This window comes from Micropterus dolomieu, linkage group LG11 (assembly GCF_021292245.1).
Source record: "Micropterus dolomieu isolate WLL.071019.BEF.003 ecotype Adirondacks linkage group LG11, ASM2129224v1, whole genome shotgun sequence".
NCBI classification, from domain to species: domain Eukaryota; kingdom Metazoa; phylum Chordata; class Actinopteri; order Centrarchiformes; family Centrarchidae; genus Micropterus; species Micropterus dolomieu.
In genome coordinates, this window is record NC_060160.1 from 5,663,554 (window position 1) to 5,689,138 (window position 25,585).

The 25,585-nt window shown below is 38.7% G+C and overlaps 2 protein-coding genes across 10 annotated transcripts in view; both read right to left on the reverse strand.

The window, feature by feature from the left end:
• Nucleotides 1-21,173, reverse strand: part of sfxn5a (sideroflexin 5a) — a 31,851-nt gene extending 10,678 nt beyond the window's left edge. For 6 of the 8 annotated variants that reach the window (XR_006827113.1, XR_006827112.1, XM_046062642.1 and 3 more), the window contains exons 1-12: nt 20,993-21,173; nt 18,533-18,601; nt 14,281-14,358; nt 13,686-13,712; nt 10,575-10,629; nt 9,881-9,906; nt 9,669-9,722; nt 8,635-8,691; nt 8,466-8,531; nt 7,504-7,594; nt 3,128-3,243; nt 2,828-2,913 (exon numbers count right to left, since the gene is read on the reverse strand). Coding sequence is in view for 6 of the 8 variants with exons in the window: in XM_046062642.1 (XP_045918598.1) it covers nt 2,828-2,913; nt 3,128-3,243; nt 7,504-7,594; nt 8,466-8,531; nt 8,635-8,691; nt 9,669-9,722; nt 9,881-9,906; nt 10,575-10,629; nt 13,686-13,712; nt 14,281-14,358; nt 18,533-18,601; nt 20,993-21,040 (773 nt within the window). In the remaining 2 variants the exon portion in view is untranslated. The remainder of the gene's footprint in view (nt 1-2,827; nt 2,914-3,127; nt 3,244-7,503; nt 7,595-8,465; nt 8,532-8,634; nt 8,692-9,668; nt 9,723-9,880; nt 9,907-10,574; nt 10,630-13,685; nt 13,713-14,280; nt 14,359-18,532; nt 18,602-20,992) is intronic. The other 2 variants (XM_046062646.1, XM_046062645.1) reach the window with 2 other exon arrangements.
• Nucleotides 21,174-22,423: 1,250 nt separating this feature from the next.
• rab11fip5a (RAB11 family interacting protein 5a (class I)) overlaps nt 22,424-25,585 on the reverse strand; it is a 55,098-nt gene continuing 51,936 nt past the window's right edge. For both annotated transcript variants that reach the window (XM_046061781.1, XM_046061782.1), the window contains one exon: nt 22,424-25,142. In XM_046061781.1, the coding sequence (XP_045917737.1) occupies nt 24,885-25,142 (258 nt within the window). In that variant the 3' untranslated portion in view covers nt 22,424-24,884. The remainder of the gene's footprint in view (nt 25,143-25,585) is intronic.

Here is a 25,585-nt window from a genome sequence, read left to right on the forward strand (position 1 = left end):
TTAGTTATTTGAAATTTTCTATGTTTTTTTCTAGTCTTGCAGAACTTGTTGTGTTGTATATACAGAGGTATGTGAAGGGGAACAATTAAACTGTAAAGCAGGTTTCTCATTTCTACACTAAACAAACACCTAATGAAGGAGGCGGGGGTGATGATGAACATAAAAATGCAAAAGAATTCAATAAAAGCCAGAAGGCATTTCTTTGTCAGCAGCTGAAGATGCAATTGTTTAAATACTGCAGGTGCTCTAGAGATAAATTCTTTTTCAGCAGTTCAAGAGTTCAGACTCACTACTCTACAGAGGTATAACACCATGGAAAATGTAACGAGACAAAAACGTAAGTGAGCAAACATGGACGTAATCAATGCAGATCTTATAATACCCCCCCATATCCCCAAGTTTGCCAAGTTTAATGACATAGGAAATGCACTCAATCTCAATGATACACAATGAATATGTTTGTTTACTAGAAAGCTCCACAAAGAAACTTTATGGTTAGATACACGAGGTATGTTGCTTCTGTACAAACTATAGTACCTATAAACTTAACGGAGCTCTTTGTTGATAAATCTGTGCCCACACAAAATTCCTATTTTAGTTAGTTCTGAGTATATAGTATTACGTGTTTTTCTAGTGTATGAATGAGGAGCCTTGACTTTATTGTTGCCCCACATTTCTGAAATCAATCTTATGCCCTTAGAGGCACAAACAACCCGATGGTTTTTCAAATTAGCCAGCTAATGCTAATGATGGGCTTGAAAACTTGATTGTCAAGTATTGAAATAATAACACAGTAAGCCTGTGAGATGATATGAATTTGTTCACCATCAGACATTTTGCCATGCTGTTTATACTGTGGTAGTTATTCCCTTAATATCTGGGTTTATAAGTTTATTTTGGGCAATGTTGCAAATCAAGGAGGTCTACTATTTGGTAATACAGTACTGTTTTTGCAGGATCTTTGTATCAAAGTGATGAAGTAACTGGCAACAGATCCCATGTCGTTCTTTTCCAGAACATATACTATATGACAATATATATTGTTATCCTGATATTAAATAAGATACCATGAAACAAATATTTTATCCATATTGCCCACCCCTATTATTTATTTTAACTGTGTCTTGCACTTTCTGAGCCCTTGCACTCTATCTGTAGCTGTTACATCACAGTATGAGTGTGGCCCCAAACAAGTTAACTGAGTATTTGGGCAGAAATGGAGATTCTTGATGCAGGTAGATGCAGCCTGTAAGTCACGTATAAATAAATACTTATATAATAATGTTCTGAATACACTTACGGGTCTGTGGCCTCTTGCAGCTACCGAAGCGTACAAACTGCTGTCACTGCCCTAAATCTGCTCTCAGCAGTGTAATCCATCATTGGGGGGCCATCTAGGGACCCATTTCTGTCCCCTTATTCTCGCTCCATTAAGATCCAGTGAAGGCAAGCTGACAGAGAAGATAGCTGAGCACTACTCACCTGCTACTCACAGCCCCCCCCCGCTCACGCTCATACACTCCCTCCCTCCCTCTCTCTCTCACCAGTCATTCAGCTACCAGGAATCCCAAACACACCTGGGCAGCCAGCCCCACTGTCTGAGCCCGCCTGCTTGGAGCAGTCAGGACAAGTGCTGTCAAGGATTTACAAAGATGGCTGCATTCCTCGGCACACCGCAGGCACAGTCAGGCCATCGATCACAGGACGTCCGCATAAACACATTGCATCATTAAGACTTCATTACAGTCATATCACACAACACTGAATTTCAGTGGTGGAAAGGGTTCACTGACTACAATAGCATTTCTGATGCTGAAGGAATCTGAGACTGAAATATTCAAAATATTAAAGAATTTTACAATTCTATTAATTATTTATGAATTGTCATTTAATTAGGGGTAATTTGCTATTTTAATTAATCTAACTCATATTATACCAGAACATTAAAACTCTCACCACTTTCATTACAGCATTAATTAACTTATTTAATTAAGAAAATGGACCTCTCTAACACAGATTAATACACACAATATTCAACGTGTTGTCTCGGTCTCTTTGTCCTGTGAAAAATGATTTTGCCCACATCAACTTATACATTTTATGTGTAACAGCAGCAACATCAGTATTTGAAACAGGTAGAAAAGAAGTTAGCCTGAGAAGAAAGTCAGTATGGCTGAATGGACAAAAAAAGGGTGCCACATACAGAAAGTCAATCAGCAGAAAATCCAGGGGAAAATAAATAGGTTAAGAAAGACTACTCTCCGTGCCAAGAGAGATTTCCTGTGTTGCTGTTTCAAAATGAAAATCCATTTTGAATTGAAGCACATGTGGCTCGCTTTTGGTCTATTTTTCCGTTGTTAATTAGCTACAGTCTAAACTGTCTGTGTGACAATAGAGGGGGTCACCAAAACAAGAAAACAAGGATCTTTCTTAATGATTATGTTAAAAATATAAGTTAGGTGATTCTATATTTCTCTTATAGTCAACAATTCTCACAGAAAGACCAAAACCACAAGTACCGGCTGTGTAGCTAAAGCTTAATATAATTTTTATTTCTATGTCATAGAGCTCCATTTCTGTCCATTGTTGTCAAAAACGCATAAATGAGCCACACTGTTGCACTTGGTGGATACAAGCAATAAAACCCAGCCTGCATATGAGAGTACAAAGCAACACTGGGTTTATTTTTTTTAGTTGATTATAATGTGGTTGCCTCCTATCACTAAAGGTTTGGTACTCACACCTTCTCTAGAATGCCTAGTAGTAGCCAAACAAGCTCTTTAAGTTTGAAAAAACTCAAAGAAAAATAAATTATGGGGTCTCTTACTTTTCCAGCACAGCCATGATCATGGGAGGGAGCACCAGAATTGGCATAGGCAGGACCACTCTGGTCAGAGAGGTTTCTAAAAGTGCCTGTCACAAAAATAAAAAGAACACACACAAACAAATTTGACAGTTTTTTGCTTTTTACTAAAGGAAGAAAAATCAGCGGTTTTAATTAATTATCTAAATTATTACACTATATCACATTCAAAACTTTACATCAGTCAGTAAGAATAATAAACCAACAAAGCTGCACCTGAAGAATTCATATCAGATAAAAAGTTGTAAGGGTTGAGCAACATACATGCCTGGCAGCAACTTTTGATGTTCCCACCACGTTCCCGTTGCCGTCGAGCACACTGATGCCCTCCGACAGCTCAGAATGTCTCATCAGTACCACGTTGCAGACGTTCGCACTCGCTGTAAAGAGGTGAAAATGCTTTTAGATATCAAAGTGAAGTCTCTCACCTTTTTGATGGGTTCTATTAATACACAATTAAGCAAATTGTCTTTTCACCCTCTGGCTGGGGTTTAAGATTAGGCAGCACTGTAGCAGGAAGGGGGTCAGTTCCTTGCTCAAGGGTACTTTAAGGATAAGGGATTACACCTTGAATGGCTAATGGTAGTGTCATCGCCAGACTGTTTGAACTGGAATTTTACTGACGAGCATTCACAGGCAATATTTTCCCAGAGAATAATTTCTTAATGTCATGATCTCAACATTACAAGATATATATTGCCTGCATTAATGATTTTATTATTTAAAGATCATGACAAAATGTTCTAGCAATATCTTGAGTTGATGAAATAATTATTCTGTTAATGAATCTTGAATTTGTCATGCTCAAATTTTCTACACACATTAATGTTCTCACGATGAATTGCAGTAACTTTTCATCGAGCACAATCTTCAGGTCAATTTTGTTGTCCAATACGTTTGTTTATGAGCAAGTATCTGCTGAACTAATGGGCTTAGTGCTTATAAGCAAATGTTAGCATGCTAAAATGCTGGAGTACACAGTAACCACTATGGACCCTACCCTACTAAGTCATGAAAAAGAAACAAACCACTGGTGCAACAGACAATGGACAGGTCGGAAAAAGCAGCATGAATCGCATGAATTGCAGTACAGAGATGAGCCAAAGGCCAAAGTGTGGAGAAATAAAGGATCTGCACATGATCCACACTAGCTCATCCTTGAAGAATGGTGGAGGTTATGTCCTGGCTTGGGATTGCATGGCTGCTTCTGGAACTGGCTCAAAGAAATGCATCAAAACTCAAGTAGGCACTTCACCCTGCAGCAGGACAATGACCCAAAGCATACTGCCAATTTAACCAAGATGTTCATCAGTGGGGAAAAGTGGAAGGTTTAAGACTGGCCAAGACAGTCTCCTCACTTAAATCTTAATGAGATTGTTACTATTGTCATTTTGAGCATGTTAGCATGATGATGTTGTCATTAGCTCAGACACTACTGTGCACAAGTACAGCCTACAGTGGTTGTAGAGTTTTTTGACATATTGGCATTTACTGTTGTTACGACCCATGGGCCGTTTATGCGTATATGGGGTGTTGTGTTTGTGTGTTTTCCTCTCTGCCCTAAGCAGGACCTTGACCCGCCCCCAATGCTGCAGCCAGCAGGCTGAGGAGGCTGATTCTACTCTCCCAATCAGTGGAGAGTATAAGGGCTGGAGAAGGAAGCTGCTCTGGAGGAGAGTATGGTTGTCTACAGCGAAAGAGACAGTGTAACCGAGTGTTTGGAGACTGTGGCGAGTGTGTGGCAGAGACAGTAACCGGCAGTGGGAGTCCCGCGGTTAAGTGTAGTGATTTACTGTTTTTTTGTTTGCACTGTGTGCTTGTGTGTGCCAGTTTGCAATCACTACTTTTGTGTTTGGTTATCCAATACCTTAGTTCCCTTTAAAAAGGACGCTTGTTGCTCGCTTCCCTTTTAGGAGTTGGTTTCTGTTGATTGTGCATGTAGACACTTTTTGTTAAAAATTGTAAATAAATCCCCCCCCCTTTTTTTTTTTTTTACTTACTGTCTTCAATCTGAGGTTTGTAACAACTGTATATTTGGATCAAGAGTAAGCAACATTTAAGAAATGATATATTTGAAGGGAACTAAGACAATAGTATTAATAATAATATAAAATGATTGTGAAATGAAAATAATTTATACCATGATGAAAATATCATAACTTATAACAGCCATTTAGAGTCCTTCTGAAAGATGCTGATCCTCCATCCACCCAAATATAGTGCGTCGCTGCCAAGTCATTTGTGTCATAATCGACAAAACTGATTGCCAAGCCTCTGTGTCAGCGACGAACAGACCGTAACCAAGGTGACTGATAGGTTGACAAATCACAGTGTTGCTACCCTGTGATTTATTCACGAAAGCCAAAATGAACACAAATGTATGTTAATATAGCTGGACCTTTCTCCTTGACTCTAATAGGAATAAGAAAAACTCATTTTAGAGAGTTTAGTGGTGGAGCCGCAAGCCTTTTTAATTTAAGACAACAGCATTCAGAGTTATCTTTACTAAGGGCTGCAGGGCTGGCAGGTCGCTTTGTGAGGGGAATTCAATTGACTGAGCAAATAGCTGTTTTTACCTACGAGGGATTATTTTTATCCAGACCAATTAATAGAGAGACACACAGTATTTTTCCATGGAATCACAAAAACTACAGCAAAAATATCAAATTTTCAAAAGTGTTTGCAATTAAATGAATAAATATATTGAAGTAATTATAAAATTGAATTGCACAACTAAATACTGAAGTATGTGGCTTTAATTTGTAATTATTTGAAATACCGTCTTTTAATTTTCATCTAATAACTAGTGATACACTCATGGAAATGCATCCAAGAACTTTTCAAGTAATTACTTCCTAAATATCACAAATATTTTATAAAACAACAAATTAATTATCCCCATACATTTCTGGCAGCATGTCTTTCACTCCAGTTAAGGTCTTCATAATCTAATTGACTGACAGGCCGCTGCTTGATTAGGTTATTACAAATAAATCTAGCCTTAAGTAAGCAAACTAAATCAAGCGGGTGAAAATTCAAACAGCACTTTGCTTTCGCTCAGTTCAATTAGACATTTAAATTACCTTTTATATGGGCCTACCAAAACAACAACAGCAACAACAATGAACAAACAGAAATCAAGTAAATGAGGCCTTGACATAGATGCCACTTTGGGGGTAATTATCCAATTTGTTTGCGGCAGCAGAGTTCTAACAAGAAGCCAATTACCAGGCAAAGGCTGCGCTTCAGAAACCTGTTGATTTAATTGAAAGAACCACCATGGTAAGAAAGGGGGGTTGGGGTGGGGGCAGGCAAATAATTAAATCGTGAGCCAGCAGCCCGGGGCATTCTGGAAGACGGGTCTATACCCCTGGGTGTGACTGTGTGTTTGCGGGAGAGTGGCATGAAAATCGTGGCTTTGTGGCTTCACACACACACGTCTGTCAAAGCGAGCTCCCAACACGTCTTTCAGGCTGCAGAGGAAAAACGGACTGTGAGGAACAGAATGAAACTAATCACTCAGCTGTGCTTGGCTCTCACACAGACATTTCTAATGATCACGGAGGAGATCTAAAAAGGTTAGACACTGTTTTCATCAACACTAGGGATAAAAATTAGTTGATACCTTATCTGATGTTAGGTCTCCTGGTTAGTTTTTCAGAATTATTGTCTTTAATTGTATAACATGAAAGAAGAAAAAGCAGCAAACAGGCAAGAAAATCTAACTATATGTGCTTATCACTACTTGTTTAGTTTACTCTTTGGTCCAATATGTTGACAAATTGGATGCATACCCGTGACATTTGGGACTGTTATTGATGGTATCCTATTGATGGAGGATAATCCCTAAAAATGTTGGTGACGCCCTGTCATTTCATCTAGTCCCACCAACAGGTCACATCTCAAACACCTTATGACAAGATACCTCTGAAATGAATGACCAGATTCTTGTTTTCCGCATGTAGATTTAGATTACTTTATACATAAAATGCTAAACATTAGCATGCCTCATTAACGGGGTAACTGTTAGCATGCTAACAAGCAAACACACTACGTAATAAAAGTTACGTACTCACTAGTGTTTAAGTATTTAAGACTTATTTCTGTGATATCATGCTAACCATGAGCTTGATAAAATGCTAATATTAGCATCTCCTGAATTTTACATACTAAATGTCATCATTCTCATAAACTAACTATGCAGATTAAGAAACTATATATTACAATGTCATTTTTGCATGTCAGCACTCTAATTGCACTGCCAATGTTGCCAAGCTAATTAACACTTTAATCCAAAACTTCACGCGCTAACTGTAAGCACATTAACGGGGCAAAGTTCCAACATTAGCATGCTAATGCAGTTTGCGCTTCAGCAGTGAAATAATTTCCATATAATTTTTTCTGTAACAACCTAAAAAAAATTACTTAATCAAAAATGTAAATAACTGATTAAACTCACAATGATTTAACATTGGCAAACCCGCCACCTTAAAGGTTTAGTCATTGTCTCCTGGCCATTTGGTTCAAGACTAGACCAAAACTACTGAGCTTAAATTGAGTTTAAAAGGCCCTGTAAGTAGAGAACTGGGCTTAATCCCTGTCCGTCCCATTAAGTGTTTCTCTGAGCTTTTTGAACTTACCCACTGCTGGGAAGGGGATGAACCTCTGCACCAAAAGCCTGGTAGTTGGGCTGAAGTGGCTGGCTTTCTGGATTAACACATTCAATCCGACCTGAAGGAAAACCAGACACACATGATATAGACAATCAGCCACTGACTCTGTTTTAAAAAGCCAATTATACACACACTGAATATTTGGAATTAATATTTGAATAAATAGTGGTCTTTTGAGGGTCCCATGAAACATGGTGTCAGTGCAGAAAAACATTGACAAAAAAACAAGCACATTTTTTTGTGTAAAATTCCTGGCTCTCCGCACAAAGAATTAAATACTATTTTAACACATACTGAAAGGCTGTAGTCAAAAGGATATGTGCTCTCAGATAACACACCACCATGCCACTTCAGCCTGCGGCTCTCCCCAGCCCTGTAGGGGGTCATCACCAGAGCAGACGTTTAATTGGAGAGCTCCTGACCCCCTCCACGCCCGCCGTTCCGCCCTCCAGACACCCTGCGATTTTTTTCTGTGCTTGTTGCCGTTGTCAAGTCTTAGTGCAGCAGCCGGATGAGCGCCCAGCGGGACCAGTAATTGGCTCAGTTTGAGCCCTGTGTCCACACTAAGGGCTGTGTCAGGCAGGTGTGTGAACATGTATTATACTCTTTTGACATTTAAGTCTATCATGACATAAAGGTTCAACTGATAAGGGTGTTATGAAGGCTTGTATTGAAAGGTTTATGCTGATGTTCAACTTCTTTGAATTTGTCCATTTTCCTGTCAAAACAATTAAAATATTAGGTGTTTCACCTAATGATGTAATCCTGTCACGGGGTATAAGCATGTGAAACGACAGTTAAACCTTTAAACTCCGCACCTGCCCACTGGTTTGAAAGACATAATGGATCCGCAATTGCTGTGTGATGACATCAAGTCATTGGAGTCACAACACCTGTTCAGTCAGAGCAACGACATTATGCGGACTCACAGCAATGGAGACTGCGCTGGTCACTGCTCCGAGGTATCCCTGAATGAATTTGGAAACTGGAGCAGGCTAAAGTGAAAAGTAATAGATTAGAATATGAAACAAATGTTTATGTAAAAGGTACATAAAGGTATCTGCCTAAATGAGACTCTCTATACTGCTGATACAGTACCTTGGAGGCGTTGCGGTTGCAGTAGTTAACACAGGCATTGTGACTCTGGTTTAACCACTGTGCAATGAGAGGAACTTGTTAGTAAATACACCTGATGTATTACAGGTGCTACATTTAGCATTTTCAACATTGTTGTCCCTGTCTGAATAAACAAACAGGACTATTGAGGTTCTTGACTGTGGAAAAAAAATGTATCTGACATAAAATATGTTTTTGTCTACCACAGCATCTACAAACATACACAAATGAAGATGTAAAACATAGAAATGTGCATACAGCAGTAGAGCAATAAAGCATTAGGTACTGATTCCCCGTCCCTCCAACAACAAGCCCACCCCCTGGCTCATCATCGATGCCTTAAAACCCCACTTAGGTATTGTTCAACTTCAATTCCAAGCTTTCCCTGAGCTTTCACATGTATCTTAAGGCTGTATTAAAGAAAATGGAGCAGTCAGGTTCTGGAAAGCTGATCCTTGATTTCAACATTTTAATTTTATTGCAGAAATGAGGCGATGATTTAGACAATGGCAGTCTATCTCTCACACCAGCGGTATTTATTTCAGTTTATTTAAATTAAAACCAGATTTTCCATGAACCCCACTGCATGACAACTGATTACTTTCAAAGAAAGAAGAAGTTCCTAATATATCAAGCATTTTTAACAAATGTGTTAAACATAAAACATTGTCAAGTGGATGAAAAGTGTATATTATTATGATTGCATCAATGTTAATCAATTGATTTTTCTTCTGGCACAATCTTCAGAATGATACTTTTGTTGCCTTTGTGGTCACTTTGGCATCTTACTGTCAAGTGTTTGTATTCTGTATCTGTTTTTTCATTGGATTAAGCATCTTGCCAGGACTGCAGTGTAAAATTGGCTGGCTGGTGAATACTGGAACATCTACATAAATGTTCATTAATTTGTGTTGTCTTTATTAATAAATAAATACATACATTTAAAAAATTCAATTGAAAATACGTCTTGATTACATTATGTCAGTCTGAGTTTTACAGCTCAAGTAAGTATTTACCTGCCAGAAGATAGTTGATACCAATGTTTGATTTGGGAGAAGGAGGCCAACGACCTACAGAAAGATAAAACAATTTACAAAATGATTACAAACAGATTATCGTATGATATGCGGTACATACTTCTTTTTAGCCTCCATCTACATTTTGAATTACTTACAATAAATTTGATGACTGGCTTTGTATTACTGAAATGTTTGTAACAAAGTCTTACCACTGGTGTGCCAAATGGGATAAAACCTGTTGAAAGACAAGAGTCAATATTAGAGCCCGACTGATACGTGACTTTTGAGAACAATATCAATTTTGATATTTGAGGATTTTAAAATCCAATTTACTTGGAAATTCTTTTTGGTCATTATTTTTAGACACACATAACATAAACAAAGATTATTCCTAACATTTGTTAAGTGTAGTTATGAGACCTCACTAAGATAACATGACATAATTCAGTTTAAAAATAAGCTTTTTTAAATTGTTATAAATAGCACTTCAGTCAGTATTATCACTGTTACTATCTCACGCTCATAACTGTTTGCTTTTAGGTTACTCTGCTGCCAGATTTAAAGTTCTTTAAAAATACATATACAGAGTGTTAGTCCTAACATTTTAGCTGCTATTGTCTCGTTCTCCTGTCTCCCTCTCTCCGACACATCCAAGTCGCCTTACAAAAAAGGTGCTTTGAGGCTTGACCAAAATACCTCTGTTTGCAGAGTTCTCAAGAACTTCTCCGTCACTGTAGGAGAGAGGTTTTAATCAGCACCCAACTGAGTGTGACCTTTTCTAGACAACCCGAAGAACCCCATTGAGCCACATAGTTCCCAGGCTGAATGACGCCTACATGTTGGACCACATAACAAGCCCCTAGATCCCACGTCCCCCAAGGCTTCCACACCAAGCTACTGTACCTGACATCCGAAAGGGCATGAAGATCTTCTCCCCCGTGTCAGGGTGGATGATGGCCTGTAATAAGAGCATAATGATTAGAATCAGACGATAATGAGTACTTGATGATTTAGATTAGCTTAGTTCAAATTAATTAGGAAGTAAGTAAGTTTCTGTGTGGTTAAAAAATTAAGGAAAGTTTTAAGTGTTACTGGAAATGAATAAATCAACTTAGATACAGTGGAACTACTAAAAACAAGGTGTCAGACACTGATTGAACAGATATGAAGTGGCTTGGAGCACTTACTTAACTTACTTGTTTTCAGTTGTTTAAATGTGTGCACTTGGATATTATTGTTACTACATGTTGTTAACTATGTTCACCCTCAACATTCAACTAACTAGTATTAAACACAAATTAAACGTGTGGCTGATGGGAGGTCATGAGTTTCGCAGGTACTTGGAGCGGCTATGGCTCAGGAGATAGAGCGGGTTGCCCACCAATCGGAAGATCGGCAGCTCAATCCCCGGCTCCTCCAGGCGACATGTCAAAGTGTTCTTGGGCAAGATACTGAACCCACGAATTGCCCCCGATGGCTGTTCCATCGGTGCATGAATATGTGTGAATGTTAGTCATACCTCTAGTGTGGCTAAAAATAAGCCTGCGGAAGTTGCTTTTTAATAAAATTTTCTTTACTACACTTTTCTTGCTTGACACTAAATCGCAGAAAACACAAATCATTTTGAAAATTAAAAAAGGCATTGACAAAATTCTATCAGACTTTACTCAACTTCTAGTAGTAAAAAAAAAAAATACACCCTCACGAGTTCCATTTGAAGGCAGCATATTTCTCTGTGCACTTCCTTTTTCTTAAGTGTGATAGGCAAAATAGTAAAATTACAGTTTATTCTAATTTACTGAACCAATTGTCTAATTGTTTGCACCTGTGTCTACTATAATTAAATGCCGACACACTAAACCAACTGTATAAGCACCGATGAAGGTCTGAAGCTTTAGGTATTGATATATAACCTTTACTTTTGTTCACCAGATTATTTTTGCGTAATGCATTCAAGTTGCAAAACCTTTGATCTTACCTACTTTTCTCTTTGTTTTTTGGGCGGGTAAGCTTTTCAGATCTTCTCTTTTACGTACACACCAAAGACAAACAGCGGCGTTCTCTTAGTACAGTATGCTCTCTGCCGTAAGATAAGGCAGATGGAAATCTCTTTCCCCTACTGCTTCAGTGGTGAAGATCTGCTGATTGGAGAGAACGGAAGGCATCTAGCTCCTTCCTGATACTCATGGAGCCAATCTCGGATTTGTGAAGTACCGTATATGAGGGTATATTCATGTCAAAATATGCTATGTTTGCAGCACAGGGTAGACCTAACCCTGTAAAACAGCCTTATATTACTTGCCTATACAGTACAGCCGTGCAGCCCATAACACTAAAGACTAGCTAAATTGTTTGACAGTAGGCAGCTTGCATTTGGTCTATTCAAACCTCTTGTATCTAGATGCAGTATATCTAGATTGTGTGTTAATCTATTTAGGACAGTTCACACCTGGTATCAAAATGTGTCTGAAAGGCATTGAGTGACCACTTTTGAACAGATTTCACTGTCCTGCTCACATTTGATTTTATCGGAGGGTAAACGGGTACCGCTGAAAAAACATTCACATTTGTACTTAACCATATAGGTAGAGAAAATGACTGTCGTGTCCTTATCTCACATTGCCTCATGCCTGGACTCCACATTAAACTGTATCCAGTGCTTGGACGATTTCTCGTCTTATATGCACACAACAAACGTGACCCAGCGGCGCTTCATTGTAGACAGGGATATGTTTATATACTTTAATATATGGTTCAACAATTCCCAACCAGTCCTGCATGTGGTTTGAATAATCATCTTTAAATCCTAGTGCATTTTGGTGTATTCACATATGTCTTCAGAGCTGGTAATAAGATCACATTTTAGTGCCGAGTTCAGTTCAAAACTGAGATTTGATGGCTTTCTTTTCCAAATAAAAAAAACCCAATACAAAACAAAAAAGGTGCGAGGGGCAACGCATTACGTGAACATAGTGAGCAAGCCGTTGATTAATTTAAGAAAAGAACAGAACTCCATTTCATACTGTGTTAATAGACAATTCACTTCATAAAGATCTACACTAGGTAATACAATATGTTCATTAAAATAATTAAGTTTTATTTAGACAAATGACCAACTGTACCTGCAGATCACTGATTGTCAGACATCCTTCGAATCTGGCACATACTGCTAATTAGCACTGTAGTTAATACCACCTGCCTTGTTCACCGTCTTTGTAATTTTAATGAACATTTAATTAAACAAAAGAAAAAAATGTCTATTGAGGTGAGTAGACAAATTCTTCTTTAGTTTTTAAATCTGTGATAATGAGTGTTGTACGTACAAGTGTTTGTCCTGTACTTTAAGTCAAAACTGCTCCACAAAATCTGCTCAAAGATTGTAACGACCCCGTTGAGAAACTCTACGAATCAGCCAAACATAATTATATAATGAGACTGGCCGACAACATTGTCTCTGACCCCCCAACTATGTTTTGAACAGTGAATACAAATTGTTAATACCAAACTGGACATACAGGGTTCTATGATTTAATAAGCTTAGACTGAAACACTCTTCTGTACACCAGTCAGTCCTAAAATTATATATGGAGCATAATCCCTGATCAAATGTACGTTGAACGGCCTTGAATATTGTCTTCTGGGAATGTTGGGTTAATTGTGTGTGTCTTTGTCTCTTGTCTTGGTTTTTGTCTTCTCTGTGATGTTTCAAAGTGAGCAGCTGTGACGCAAGAAAAATGTCAGACTTGATCTGACAAGAAAGTATTTTCATCGTCATCATCATCATGATGTAGTTCCTTCACCATTAAGCCTTTTATAAAGGTAGCGTTTCACCATTTTTGTCAACTCTGTGGTATGTTTGTTGTACAAAACAGGTAAATGTTGAGCTAAAGTGTAAGTGTTCTGGTGGATGTGCCAACTCACTGACACCATAATAGGCAGAGATAGTGATCATAGCGTGTTTGTGTGTTGATTGAGAGAGGGGAAAAAAGTGAATGAAAGAGAGAAATGTCTTACCTGCTTTATTTTTTGAGCTTGCCAAAGCTGTAATGACGAATAAGAAATACCTTTAATAAGAAAAAACTTTCATTTGTAAGTACTGAATAGTCTCTCAGGTATTTCTTCAGATCAGTGGATGTGTGTTTTTCCACATATGTAATTTAGAATCATTAGCCTTTATTTAACAGGGACAGAGGGTGGTGAATGCTGTTTAGATTGTGAAGCCCATTGAGGCACATTTGTGATATTGGTCTATGTAAAGGACTTATAAACTGCTTTTTACAGTACATTTTTTCAGTTAAATACATGAAATGTAAAACAAAAAAATGGCAGCATTTAAATGTATATATAGGAGATGTTAGGCTGTTTTAAGATCTCCATGGTTGTCCTTTCTTCTAAATGCCTCACAAACAACCTGGATCTTTAACTCTTCTGTGGACCAACAAACACACCCTGAATAGTGTCCCTTTTCAAAACCAAAACGACAAGAAAGAATTAAAGACTTTGATGATTTTACAATGCTCATCAAAGGAAAACACTGTTGTCTATAAGCAGAGAGACTCACTTACGTGATCCTAAACGAGTTTGTCAACCCAGGTTTGTGTGTCTTTACCTGAGCATCAGTCACTCCTGGAGGCAGACTTCCACGTTTGAAACGGTCTAGCAGCTCCACGCACTCCTGCAGCCGTTTCTGATTTCACAAAACAGATTAAAGTAAATGTAATGTACAGGAAAATGCAAAGTTAAGTGAGGACATTCTTCCCTGGAGAGTCTTAGTCAACTTAGGGAATGGGTTTTTTTTCTCTTTCACTATGTAAGCCACATGGCTCAATGTGCGATAATTGTATTTCACTCTTTCATACATCACGCTTTCATGGTGATTTTCAGTTGACAAATGAGTTTCCTAAAAGGTAATGAGCAGCTTTCTGTGGTGTGATCATTGTCTAATGCTGAGCAAAATACAAGGTCATGTGGCCCAATTTGTTCTAATGAACTTGCCATCTGTGTGTGTGTGCGCTTATTCCTTTCTCTGTATTTGTGTGAGATAGTGTTAGGTGTGCACTTACGCCTGTGCGCATATGAGGTCATGTGTGCGTGACTGAATGCAAAATCCCGGCAGTCCCTGTTCCACTCTTGTCATTAAGGGCAAGTTGAGGCTACGCCTGGCCCAGCAGGATGCAAGGTGTGTGTGTGTGTGTGTGTGTGTGTGTGAGCATACACACTCCCCACCTCTCACAGCTGCCCCACATGTCCACACCTCATCACATCCCACGAGCTACTGCCGCTATTACTGTCACCAAAGAGCCTGCTAACAGCTTCATTACCCAGAGCACCAGAGCGCTGATGACTCCATGAACAAAATTACCACAACACAACCAGGACCTGGGGAAATGTTACAACGAGCAGAAACGCCCATGATGAGAACGGTCTGTAACCCAAAAGGTCAGAGATTTGTTCCCTATAACAGAGAATCCCTATATATATGCTAATAAATCAGTCATGCTAAAAGACTAAAAGCCTCAAGAGGCTTTGTTAAACTTAACATCAAATAAAAAAAATTTAAAAACAAGATGGAATACCTATCCATAACCTCACAATAACACTACCAGTGTGTGGATGCCAACTAACTTGATTCATTCTCGCAGTCATCAGCCGCTTCTCCTCCCTTTACAACCAATGGGGTGTAATTTTATGAACAATACAGAATGCCTGTTCCCTCCTTGTTACATCTGTATCGAAAAATACTACATTCAAAACAGCCGCATATTTTACTGTGGTTGATGGTAATGCTAAAGTAAAAAATACACAATTTACCAGTTCAAAACATCAGGAGCAGTTGTTGCCTCTCACACTAAGATATGTCCTCTTATGTGAGCTTAGTACTAAGGAATCCAAATGAACAAAAATGGCCATAACAACATTTAAGTGTTATTTCTAAACAAACAACTGTACCACACTGAAAGCAAGCAGCTCAGTTTGCACGCAGAGATTTCTGATCATTCACAGGACTGTCCATATGTCTCTGCTCTGATCTGGGTTTTCATCATCAACCTTGGGCCAGTGTTGAAGACACCCGATGTCTCATTTGATGCAAATTCTTGATTTTACACACCCATCCCCATCCCCCCTGAAGCACTGTGCCAATCAGCTGTCTCCGGTGTTCACAGACATTTTTAACACCTCACTGGAGACGTGCCATGTGCCAGCCTGCTTCAAAGCCTCCACCATCATCCCTGTCCCCAAAAACCCAAGGACCTCAGGACTAAACAACCCGTCACCCTGACATCTGTGGTAATGAAGTCCTTTGAGCGCCTTGTGTTGTCCCACCTAAAATCCATCACAGACCCACTCCTGGACACCCTGCAGTTTGCCAACAGGTCTGTAGATGATGCAGTTAACATGGCCCTTCACGTCATCCTCCAGCACCTGGACTCCCCAGGAACCTATGCCAGGATACTGTTTGTGGATTTCAGCTCTGCTTTTAACACCATCATTCCAGACCTGCTGCAGGACAAGCTCTCTCAGCTGAATGTTCCTGACTCCAAATGCAGGTGGATCACAGACTTCCTGATGGACAGGAAGCAGCACGTGAAGCTGGGAAAACAAGTTTCTGACTCCAGGACCATCAGCACCGGATCCCCTCAGGGCTGCGTTCTTTCCCCTCTGCTCTTCTCCCTGTACACCAACAGCTGCACCTCCAGTCACCAGTCCGTTAGGATCCTGAAGTCATCTCTGTGGTGGGATGAGTCTGCCTACAGGTGGGAGATTGACCATCTGGTGACCTGTGCAGCCTGAACAGTCTGGAGCTCAACGCTCTGAAGTGCAGGTGATCGTAGATTTTAGAAAGAGCCTAGCCCCACCCTCCCCCTATCATCCTGACTCCAAAGTCGACACCGTGGAATCCTTCCGCTTCCTGGGCACTATCATCTCCCAGGACCTCAAGAGGGAGCTGAACATCACCTCAGGATGTACTTCCTGCAGCAGTTGAAGAAGTTCAGCTTGCCAAAGACAATGATGGTGCACTTCTACAACGCCATCATTGAGTCCATCTTCACCTCCTCCATCACCATCTGGTACTTTGCTGCCACCGCCAGGGACAAGGGCAGGCTGCAGCGTATCATTCGGCGTGCAAAGAAGGTGATTGGTTGTCACCTTTCATCCCTTCAGGACCTGTACGCCTCCAGGACTCTGAGGCGTGCAGGAAAGATTGTGGCTGACCCTTCCCATCCCCGACATAAACTGTTTGACTCTCCCCTCCGGTCCATCAAGACCTCAAGACCAAAACCTCTCGCCACAAGAACAGTTTCTTTCTAATTGCAGTGGGCTTCCTCAACAAGGCCCGGTTCCCAACTGTCACTGACTCTCATGCCCCCCCTCCCCAAACACACACACACTTTACATCAACGCTCAACTGTGCGTTATGCTCATGTTGTGAATTTTTGCATATACCTCTCAGCATTGTAATATAATATTATCGTAATTTTTGTACACTTGCACATTTTTTATGTCCTTGCAATTTATATATTTATGTTCATGTGTACTGTAAGCACCAATTTATTCCAAGGGAAATTCATCGTATGTTAAAATGTACTTGGCAATAAACCTGATTCTGATTCTTTGATGCAAATTCTTGATTTTATACAGTTTAAATTTTTTGGCTTTGATTCTAACTCCTAAACCTGCTTTCTAATAATTTTTGTTTCCAAACCCCATAGTTATTTTATATTGCAGATTTGTTATTTTGCTATCCTCAGCAGTCCACTGAAATTCAGTCATTCTATTTTACTAGTATTTGTATCTTTGCTACTTTGTAGTTTTTGATCATATACTGTAATTTCTGTTTCAGACAGGCACTTATTGTATGTAGAGCTGCAACGATTAATCGATTAGTTGTCGACTATTAAATTAATCTTTAACTATCTGAATGATCGATTAATCGATTTGAGTCATTTTTAGATTTTCTGGTTTCTTTACCCCTTTTTGACAGAAAAATTTATCTCTATGGGTTTGAATAAAACAAGACATTTGAGGATGTCATCTTGGGCTATTTTCTGACACTAGACCAAACAACTAATCGATTAATAAAGAAAATCATTGACAGATGTATCCACAATAAACATGAATATCTGTCTATCCTGAAAAAAAATGTCTGTCCTCTGTTGCCCTAACTGAGGTTTAGCCCATTTCTTGTCATATGATGCACAGATTGTGAAGTCCTCTGGGACAAACTTGAGAATTTAGTATGTAAAAATTAACATGACAATATTACAGTAATACTGTACTCACATGCAAAAAAAGATCACAAGAAGCAGAAGCTAAATGGCAACAAAGCAGTACACCAATAAGTTCAAATCCTCAGACCAGCAAAGACAACCTGGGAAGCATTAGTAAACAAGCAAGTCTGTCCATAAAAACTAGTACTGAGGTGGCATTAAGCCAGTGGTTCTCAAACTGGGGAACAGGCACCCCTGGGGGGTCAGGTCATAGTGCCGCAACAGGGTGGGTGGTGATGTTGAGCAGACCTAAAGTTGCATGAATGTGATTCACGTGGTGGCATAAACAAAAAAGGGCTCTGATGCAAGCAAGGCTATTTTGCTAACCTGAATCTTTTTTCTTTTTTTTTTTCTTCAATTGCCTGTGTTCTCAATGATTGATAAAAATGAAATCTACTTTTACTGGAGTTGGGGGGGCTTGAACTTTTCAGCTTTTTTTCAGCTTCTAAAGGAGAGGCGTGACAGAAAAAGGTTGATAGCCATGTACATAGTCTCTGTTAGTTCAATAGGAACTGTTCTAGCTAAAAACAGATTAAAACATGGTTCGGTTTAGCTTTCAAACCGTGTAATAAATCATTAAATTCTGTGTACCTCCGTCACGAAGAGTGTGCTTGGGTCAATCACATCCAGGAAGTGCCTGAACCGACCAAGAAATGTGCTCTAAGAGAAGAACAAAACACATCAAACAAACATTATCTTAAATGGCACATTAAGTGGATAAAAAGGCCTGGGTAAAGCATTCAATTTGTTTACTTGGCCATTTATAGCACTCAACAATTATTTTCATCTAAACATAATTACCAGTGAGACCTAAAATATAATATATTAGGTGCAACTTGTGTAATTTTAAAGTTTGCCATTTCACTGGAATACCTGAGTCGGGATGACAAAGTTCGAAAAATCTTACTTTTTCTTCCTTTATACAGGCAAAATAAATGAGATTTTGCTCAAATATAGGCAGCTAAATCAGACTCTGGATTGTTTCTTTAAGCAGAAGGAGGCAGCGAGATTCCAGCTGTCATTCAGTAAACAGTGATATTATAGCGTGCCAGCTGTTTTAACACACCAGGTGGAGTATCTGCATTGATGCCGCTGACAAACTGTTTCCTATCTCCATCTTTTAAGGACCCGATTCCAATCACACCATTTGCAATTACTTTCTATAATGACCTTTCCATCATTTATTCATAACTGAGCATAAGGAATCATATCGGAGATCCAGCAGCACACCATGCAGCCTTGAGAGCCACCCATCCCCTCCCTAACTTGGGTTTAATTACACTAACTGCTAATTTGGATGAAAATCTGGTATCTGACTCATTACTGCACCTTGTAACTTCCTGAACATATGGATGGCTGGTAAAAACACGGCAATGGGGAATAGTTTTTTAAATTCTGTTAAAATTCAATTATTCACCAGTGCAACTCCAGTTTGACCAGTTTGAGCTGACACAGGTAAATAGTGGAAGAGAGGGGACTCATTTTAGCTGTACTCCAAGGCTACCTGCAGTGTCATCTGTGTTACACTGCATTCTGAGACCTGTATTTAAGCTGATAATTATCTTGGCTAATTTGCACATTCAAGTATATTTACCACAGTTAAGCCATGCTTTCACATTTTTAAAAAGAAACTCAGATATTTATGCAAACAATTCTTACTTTCACAATGCAAAAGCTGTAACATCTGAAAAAGGTATGTAGCTACACCATTTCTTTTATGTAATTTGTACCTGCAATTTGTTATTTTAGGCACTCCAGCGTCAAAAGCAGTAGAGACCTAGTTATTCTAATTTTTAATCCCAAACATAGGTTAAACTACTGGATAATACAGTTCCCATGATGCAATTCCTTTTAAGTAGCATTAGAGTGTCTCAATGCCTAAGTGCGTGCTCCACACCTCTAGTTTGTAATGCAGGGTTACTGTTAAAAAATTAAGGCTGAAGCTGGGATTATTTTTGACTTTAGAAACCTCCCTTCAGTTTCACATAAGAAGTTTAACAACTTTTTTCTGTTTGCTGAGAGTTAAATTAAACTTTTTGTGTACAATTATATTATACATTATTATTATTATTATTATTATTATTATTATTATTTGTACAATGTAGAGTGATCCTTTAATACATTTTTTTATATATTCTTATATTTAAATTCATTGCCTCCATGAAACAGCCCTGTTTTCAGCTTTGTAACAACACATTTTCCAGCTAATCCCATGTTTTTTTTAATAATCTTAAATCTTAAAAGTAGATTGTAACTAAAGCTGCCAAACAAATGTTGTGTAGTAATTTTCCTGAGATGTAGCAGAGTAGAAGTAAAAGTTGCCTCAAATAGAAATACTCAAATTGGTAATAAAGTAGCTACCTCTAATTTGTACTTACTTGAGGAGCTATTAAATGTTCTCAAGTAATTCCAGGAAAGACTGACTATGTGTAATGTTATTTACAATAAAAGCTACTGGAAATTTAAACATAATGGACCACTAAATAAGATTCTGACTCAGATAATACTGTATGTTTGTTGAATAAATTCAGTTAAATTGCTAGCAAGCAAAACTGTGGTAGTCACCACTCCAGCTGACTTCTATTTGCAGAACACCTGTCAACTTGGTCAACCAAAATTTGAGTAAGGTCAAAATTATGTGGTCATTATGTGACCTTTAACCCCGTTCACTGCTGAACTTTCAAATTACAATTGGCCAAGAAACTTTAATGTGAACAAAGTGCGAGTTTCTAGAGTTGTAATACTAGTTTGATTCTAAAAATGTAATCCTTTTCTTTTCTCGTGCATGAAATATCACAAACCGCTTGGTCATGAGATGCTACTGGTAAACACATTTTATACTATGGTGACATGGTGACACGGTAAGTGAGAGTTACAGGATACAGCAGAGGCAAATAACCATTAAAAATTAAGTTACCTCTGCTGGGCTTTACACTCAAATATTGAAAGGTCTGTTTATTAAGAGATCACACAGACAATATGCAGCTGCCTGGTGCTTGAAGTGCACATGCAGTAACGTTCAGACTTTAGTCGATTGAAAAATAAAAGTACCTGGTCGAAACGAGACTTGCTGTGCTGGAATGACGGATATTCAGCCATCCTGCTGCTGTGAAAGCACACAAAGCGATTTCCTTCCCTATGTTGATTTAAAAAACTGCGTCCAACAACATCTTGTAAATACTGGAAGCTACGGGGCTGAGCGGTCAACTTCTAGCTGTTCAGTGGCCATTTTGCATTAAGGGTAATGTAGTTTTTCCGAGCTGCTTTGCTTGGTCTATCCTTTGGAAGACAGACTACACTTCCCAGGAGCACTGGCTTTGTTTTCACCGTTTTAATAAGGAAGTTAAAACGGGGGTCAGTGTTTTATGCAAAATTTTGGAGTTTTGTGAGAGTCCAGACATTTTGAGTTGACAGTTGATGGAAGGAAGGTGTTTGAGTTTAAAGTGTATAATATAGCCCCCTAGTGGTGGTTTTAAATTTAAAAAAGTAGACGTTCAAGTGTTGGACAAAAAACATTAACCCCTCTGGCATTCATTACACCACAAACTACAGTCTGAAATATAATGACAGAGTAACAGCTGTTTTAGATTTTAATGATTTATATCTAATGTACATTGATGGCACGTGTCTGTGTTATTCTACCCATCCCCTTAAGGTGGACAACAACAGCCGTACTAGACATTTCACATGTCAAACAATGAAGCATTCGGTGCTACATTTCTCCAGCAGAATATGTTTCATGGCAGTGTGGTGAGGGCTTTGAAACAGTATTATAGAATCTGAGTCTAAAACAACTAGAGGTTGCAGCCAGGTTGTATAGGGGGACATGGACCTCAGTGTTTCAGACCTGCTTGCGATATTGTTTGTGTCCTATAATAAGATTTTAACTTTATCTATACCATGGAGTTTAATGAACACAATGCTGACATTAAGCATGACTGAATTTTAATTGATTTTGATTGGCTTTCCTCATTAATCACAGTCAGTATTGTGACAGTTCTGCCTGTGAGAGCATCAGATTCTCTGAGTTAAACACCACTGCAGTGACATACTGTGTATATATATATACATGACTTTTAATATGACAAGATAACTTGCTTTTGTATTATTGTCTTCATGAGTGAAATTATCTGATAGAAAACCAGCTATGAAGCTCTGTAAGGATTTAAGATTACAGTGCATTAAATTAATTTCTGTTAAGATGTAGCAAACAACATGAATAACATTTAAGACCTAAAACCTGAAGACCGACAAAAGGAGCAAAAACTAGCATCTCCTTTTGTTGTATTATCATTAAAATGTTTCGTACATCTCTCCTTGCTATTAAAAATGAACAAATCCTGGTATTTTACCAACTTGGAACCCAATAAAAACAGAAAACCCTAAATGTAAACATAAAAACCCACTCTAAATAAAGAATTACCAAAATCAGCCCTGTGAAAAAACACAAACATACCCCAAAGAAAGATTTACAACCAAACATACGGTGAGCAAGAAACACAAAATATTCTTTATTAAATATACAAAATTTGTGAAACAGAATTGCATCACGAATTGTAAACTTTCCAATCTTGCACACTACCTTAAGCACATTCCACCAGCTACACAATCAAGGACAAAATATAAATCAATTTAAACTTAAATAAAAACTTTTAAAATGGAAGACATGGAGGAGGACGTTTATTCTTCGTAAGTGCAGAGTCACATTTAATATGTCTCTACAGTCATCTATGCATTTGATATTGCGATCGCACAGCAGAACTGAGATGACAAGACAGTTTGGGATGTTTTTGTATGCTTCAAGCTCACTAGAAAAATCAACTTTGTGGTGTCAATGTAGGCCAAGTGCTTAAATCACAGAGCAATTAGAAAGTGCAGTACGGTGTAAAGTAGATCTAACTATACCGATATCAATAGACAGGTACAGCAGAGTTATGTTCTGATGATTAAGTAGTGCAAGGACATCCACAAATGCTGTTAAAAGTGGCATCATATCAGAATTCTTTATGGTGTATCAATCTGCTCCATAGATTAAGTTTCAAGGCTTTTTTTATTTGGCATTTCACAGGAAATCACTGCTCATTTTCTATTGTTATGCATACAGTTTTTATTTTTGTGCAGTGATCTAAACAATATCACAACAAAGCATGAAAAGAAGTATAAAAAAAGCTCAGTGAACAGATGGCTTTTTTTTTTTTTTAAACCTGCCTGGACAAGTAAAATGAGGTGCTGAATTCTTAATGTAAAAACAAAACAAAAATAAGGCAGCATTTGGCATTTCAATACGGCATATATGCTGTAAATTGCTGTATATATCCCTTTGTAACACCTGAAAGCAGTAGCGTTATGCGTGCTAGAGTGGAAGCAGATGTTACACGCAGACACTGAGGGAGGGGAGTCAAGTACCAGCATGTCGCAGGCATTTTCTCAACAGTGGAGTCGTGTTGATAACACACTCGTGGGAAGGCAGAGAAGCTGAGATGGCTGATCTTGATACAGACTGGATACTGAGTGATACTGTCTTCACCTGATAACACTGTGACCCATACAAGAATCAGTTAGCTTATTAGGCTGAGCATTATGGGTACACTTCCAAGACATGCCCATTGAACAGAAAGGAAAAAAAGTGTGGGGGAGAGAAGGAACAAGCAAAAGATAAACAGCACTTGCCATGTGTAGAAAATAAAACCATTCACTTGCTGGCTAAGAACACTTTTGAACATTCGTAAGCTACAATCAGTTCCCAGTAACGTGCACGTGACATGGCTGAACTCTCACTCCGCTTGTTTGGTTTGTATTTTCAAAAACTAGTCAGAGCACTCGAAATTTATAAGGGAACATTTGTAGAGTGTCAATCCAAAACAAGTTATACACTATCTGAAAAAAAGTGATGCCAATCAGAGGTGTAGGTCATTACAGAAGTACATTACTGTAAACATACAGGCAGTTTTGCATGAATTTACCTCATTAACCAAATATTGTTTATACTTACGCAGACTATTTTCCATAGCATACTTGAATATTATGGATTTATTTTCTTCCAAGCAGCCACTAGTTTTAGTTCATTACAGTGAAAGGAATAGTTCCACATTTAGGGAAATATACTTATTTGTCTTCTAGCCAAGAGTTCGATGAGAAGATTGACACCTCTCTCACACCTTGTGAGCGCAATGCTTTCTGGCAACTGAATCTTACATCTTGTATAACAGAGCGTTTTTGTTTTGAGAAGGGTCCCTGCTCTCAACTGCAACTACAAAATAAAAACAAAGGCATCAAAATGTTGTCTTTGTCTTCAGCGGGTTTCAAGTAGATTCTCATGCTGCACTGTTAATGAACTGGCTGCCTTGAAGGTATAAAATGAAAATCAATCTAAACTTGATGGTCAGCATTGATTTAAAGTATACGCTATTTGTAGTTAATGGGCCAAAACGTGCAAAACCACCAGTGTGGCCCTTCATTTTGTTAGCTCCCCTCTCCCTACAGAACTTTGTATATCTTTGAAAATGTATGTGAGGAGTTAGTTGGATATACAGTGTTATGGACTGAAACTCTACAATTTCTGTCTTTTTTGATAAGGTGACAAAAGTGACAGGTGAGGTGAAAACGAGGAATCAATGTTTCTACAATCAGGATCCCAAAATGGAGGCATCTGGGCATCTTGAACACACTGGGCTCCCCCTGTGAACTTAAACCCAACTGGCTGTGTGAACCTGAAAACAACCTGAGGACTCTCTACATTCAGAACCGCCTGAACCAAACCCTTCGACAAGGACGCGTTTCAGCACAGTAAAGCATGCCGTCTGGAAAACATCGCCTCAACATCTCTCAGTGCCTAGATATTTGTATCAAAAAGGACAGCATAGCAGTGAAAAGACTAAAGAGCTGTTGTGGAGGTTAGAGTGAACAGATGCGGACTGAACTGCAAACCCTTTTCCCCCCTTTGTCACTTTAACTTGGAGCGCACTTGCAGGAGAGTGGGCTTCTGCTCCATGATGCGCACCAGCAGCGTGTCAATGTAGTCCTCCAGATCTTTGACCTGCGGCTTCAACTTCTTCAGCTCCACCTCCCGCTTGGCCAGCAAACATTTCTGACGCTCAAACTCAGCCTTCTGCCTCTCCAGGTCCACCTCCCGCTGCACCAACAGGGCGACCAGTTCACTGTGGGTCAGGTGATAGTACGAGCCAGCTCCTTCTGTCAGAGACTGAAGACGGAGGAAGAGGAAAGTGCAACAAAGATAAGAACAGTTTGATGTATTTTCACTGGACTTCCTGTTGATTAAAATGAGTTTCCGAATATGGAGCCCTTTGTTCAGCCGTACGGATGCTCATGCTAACTTCTGAATCGCTGCTCCTGTTTATTACTTTAAAAGAGAACAGTGTCATCTATAAATTAGTACAGGTGCTGGTCATATAATTAGAATATCATCAAAAAGTTGATTTATTTCAGTAATTCCATTCAAAAAGTGAAACTTGTATAATGTATACATTCATTCCACACAGACTGATATATTTCAAGTGTTCATTCCTTTTAATTTTGATGATTATAGCTGACAACTAATGAAAACCCCAAAATCAGTATCTCAGAAAATTTGAATATTGTGAAAAGGTTCAATATTGAAGACACCTGGTGCCACACTCTAATCAG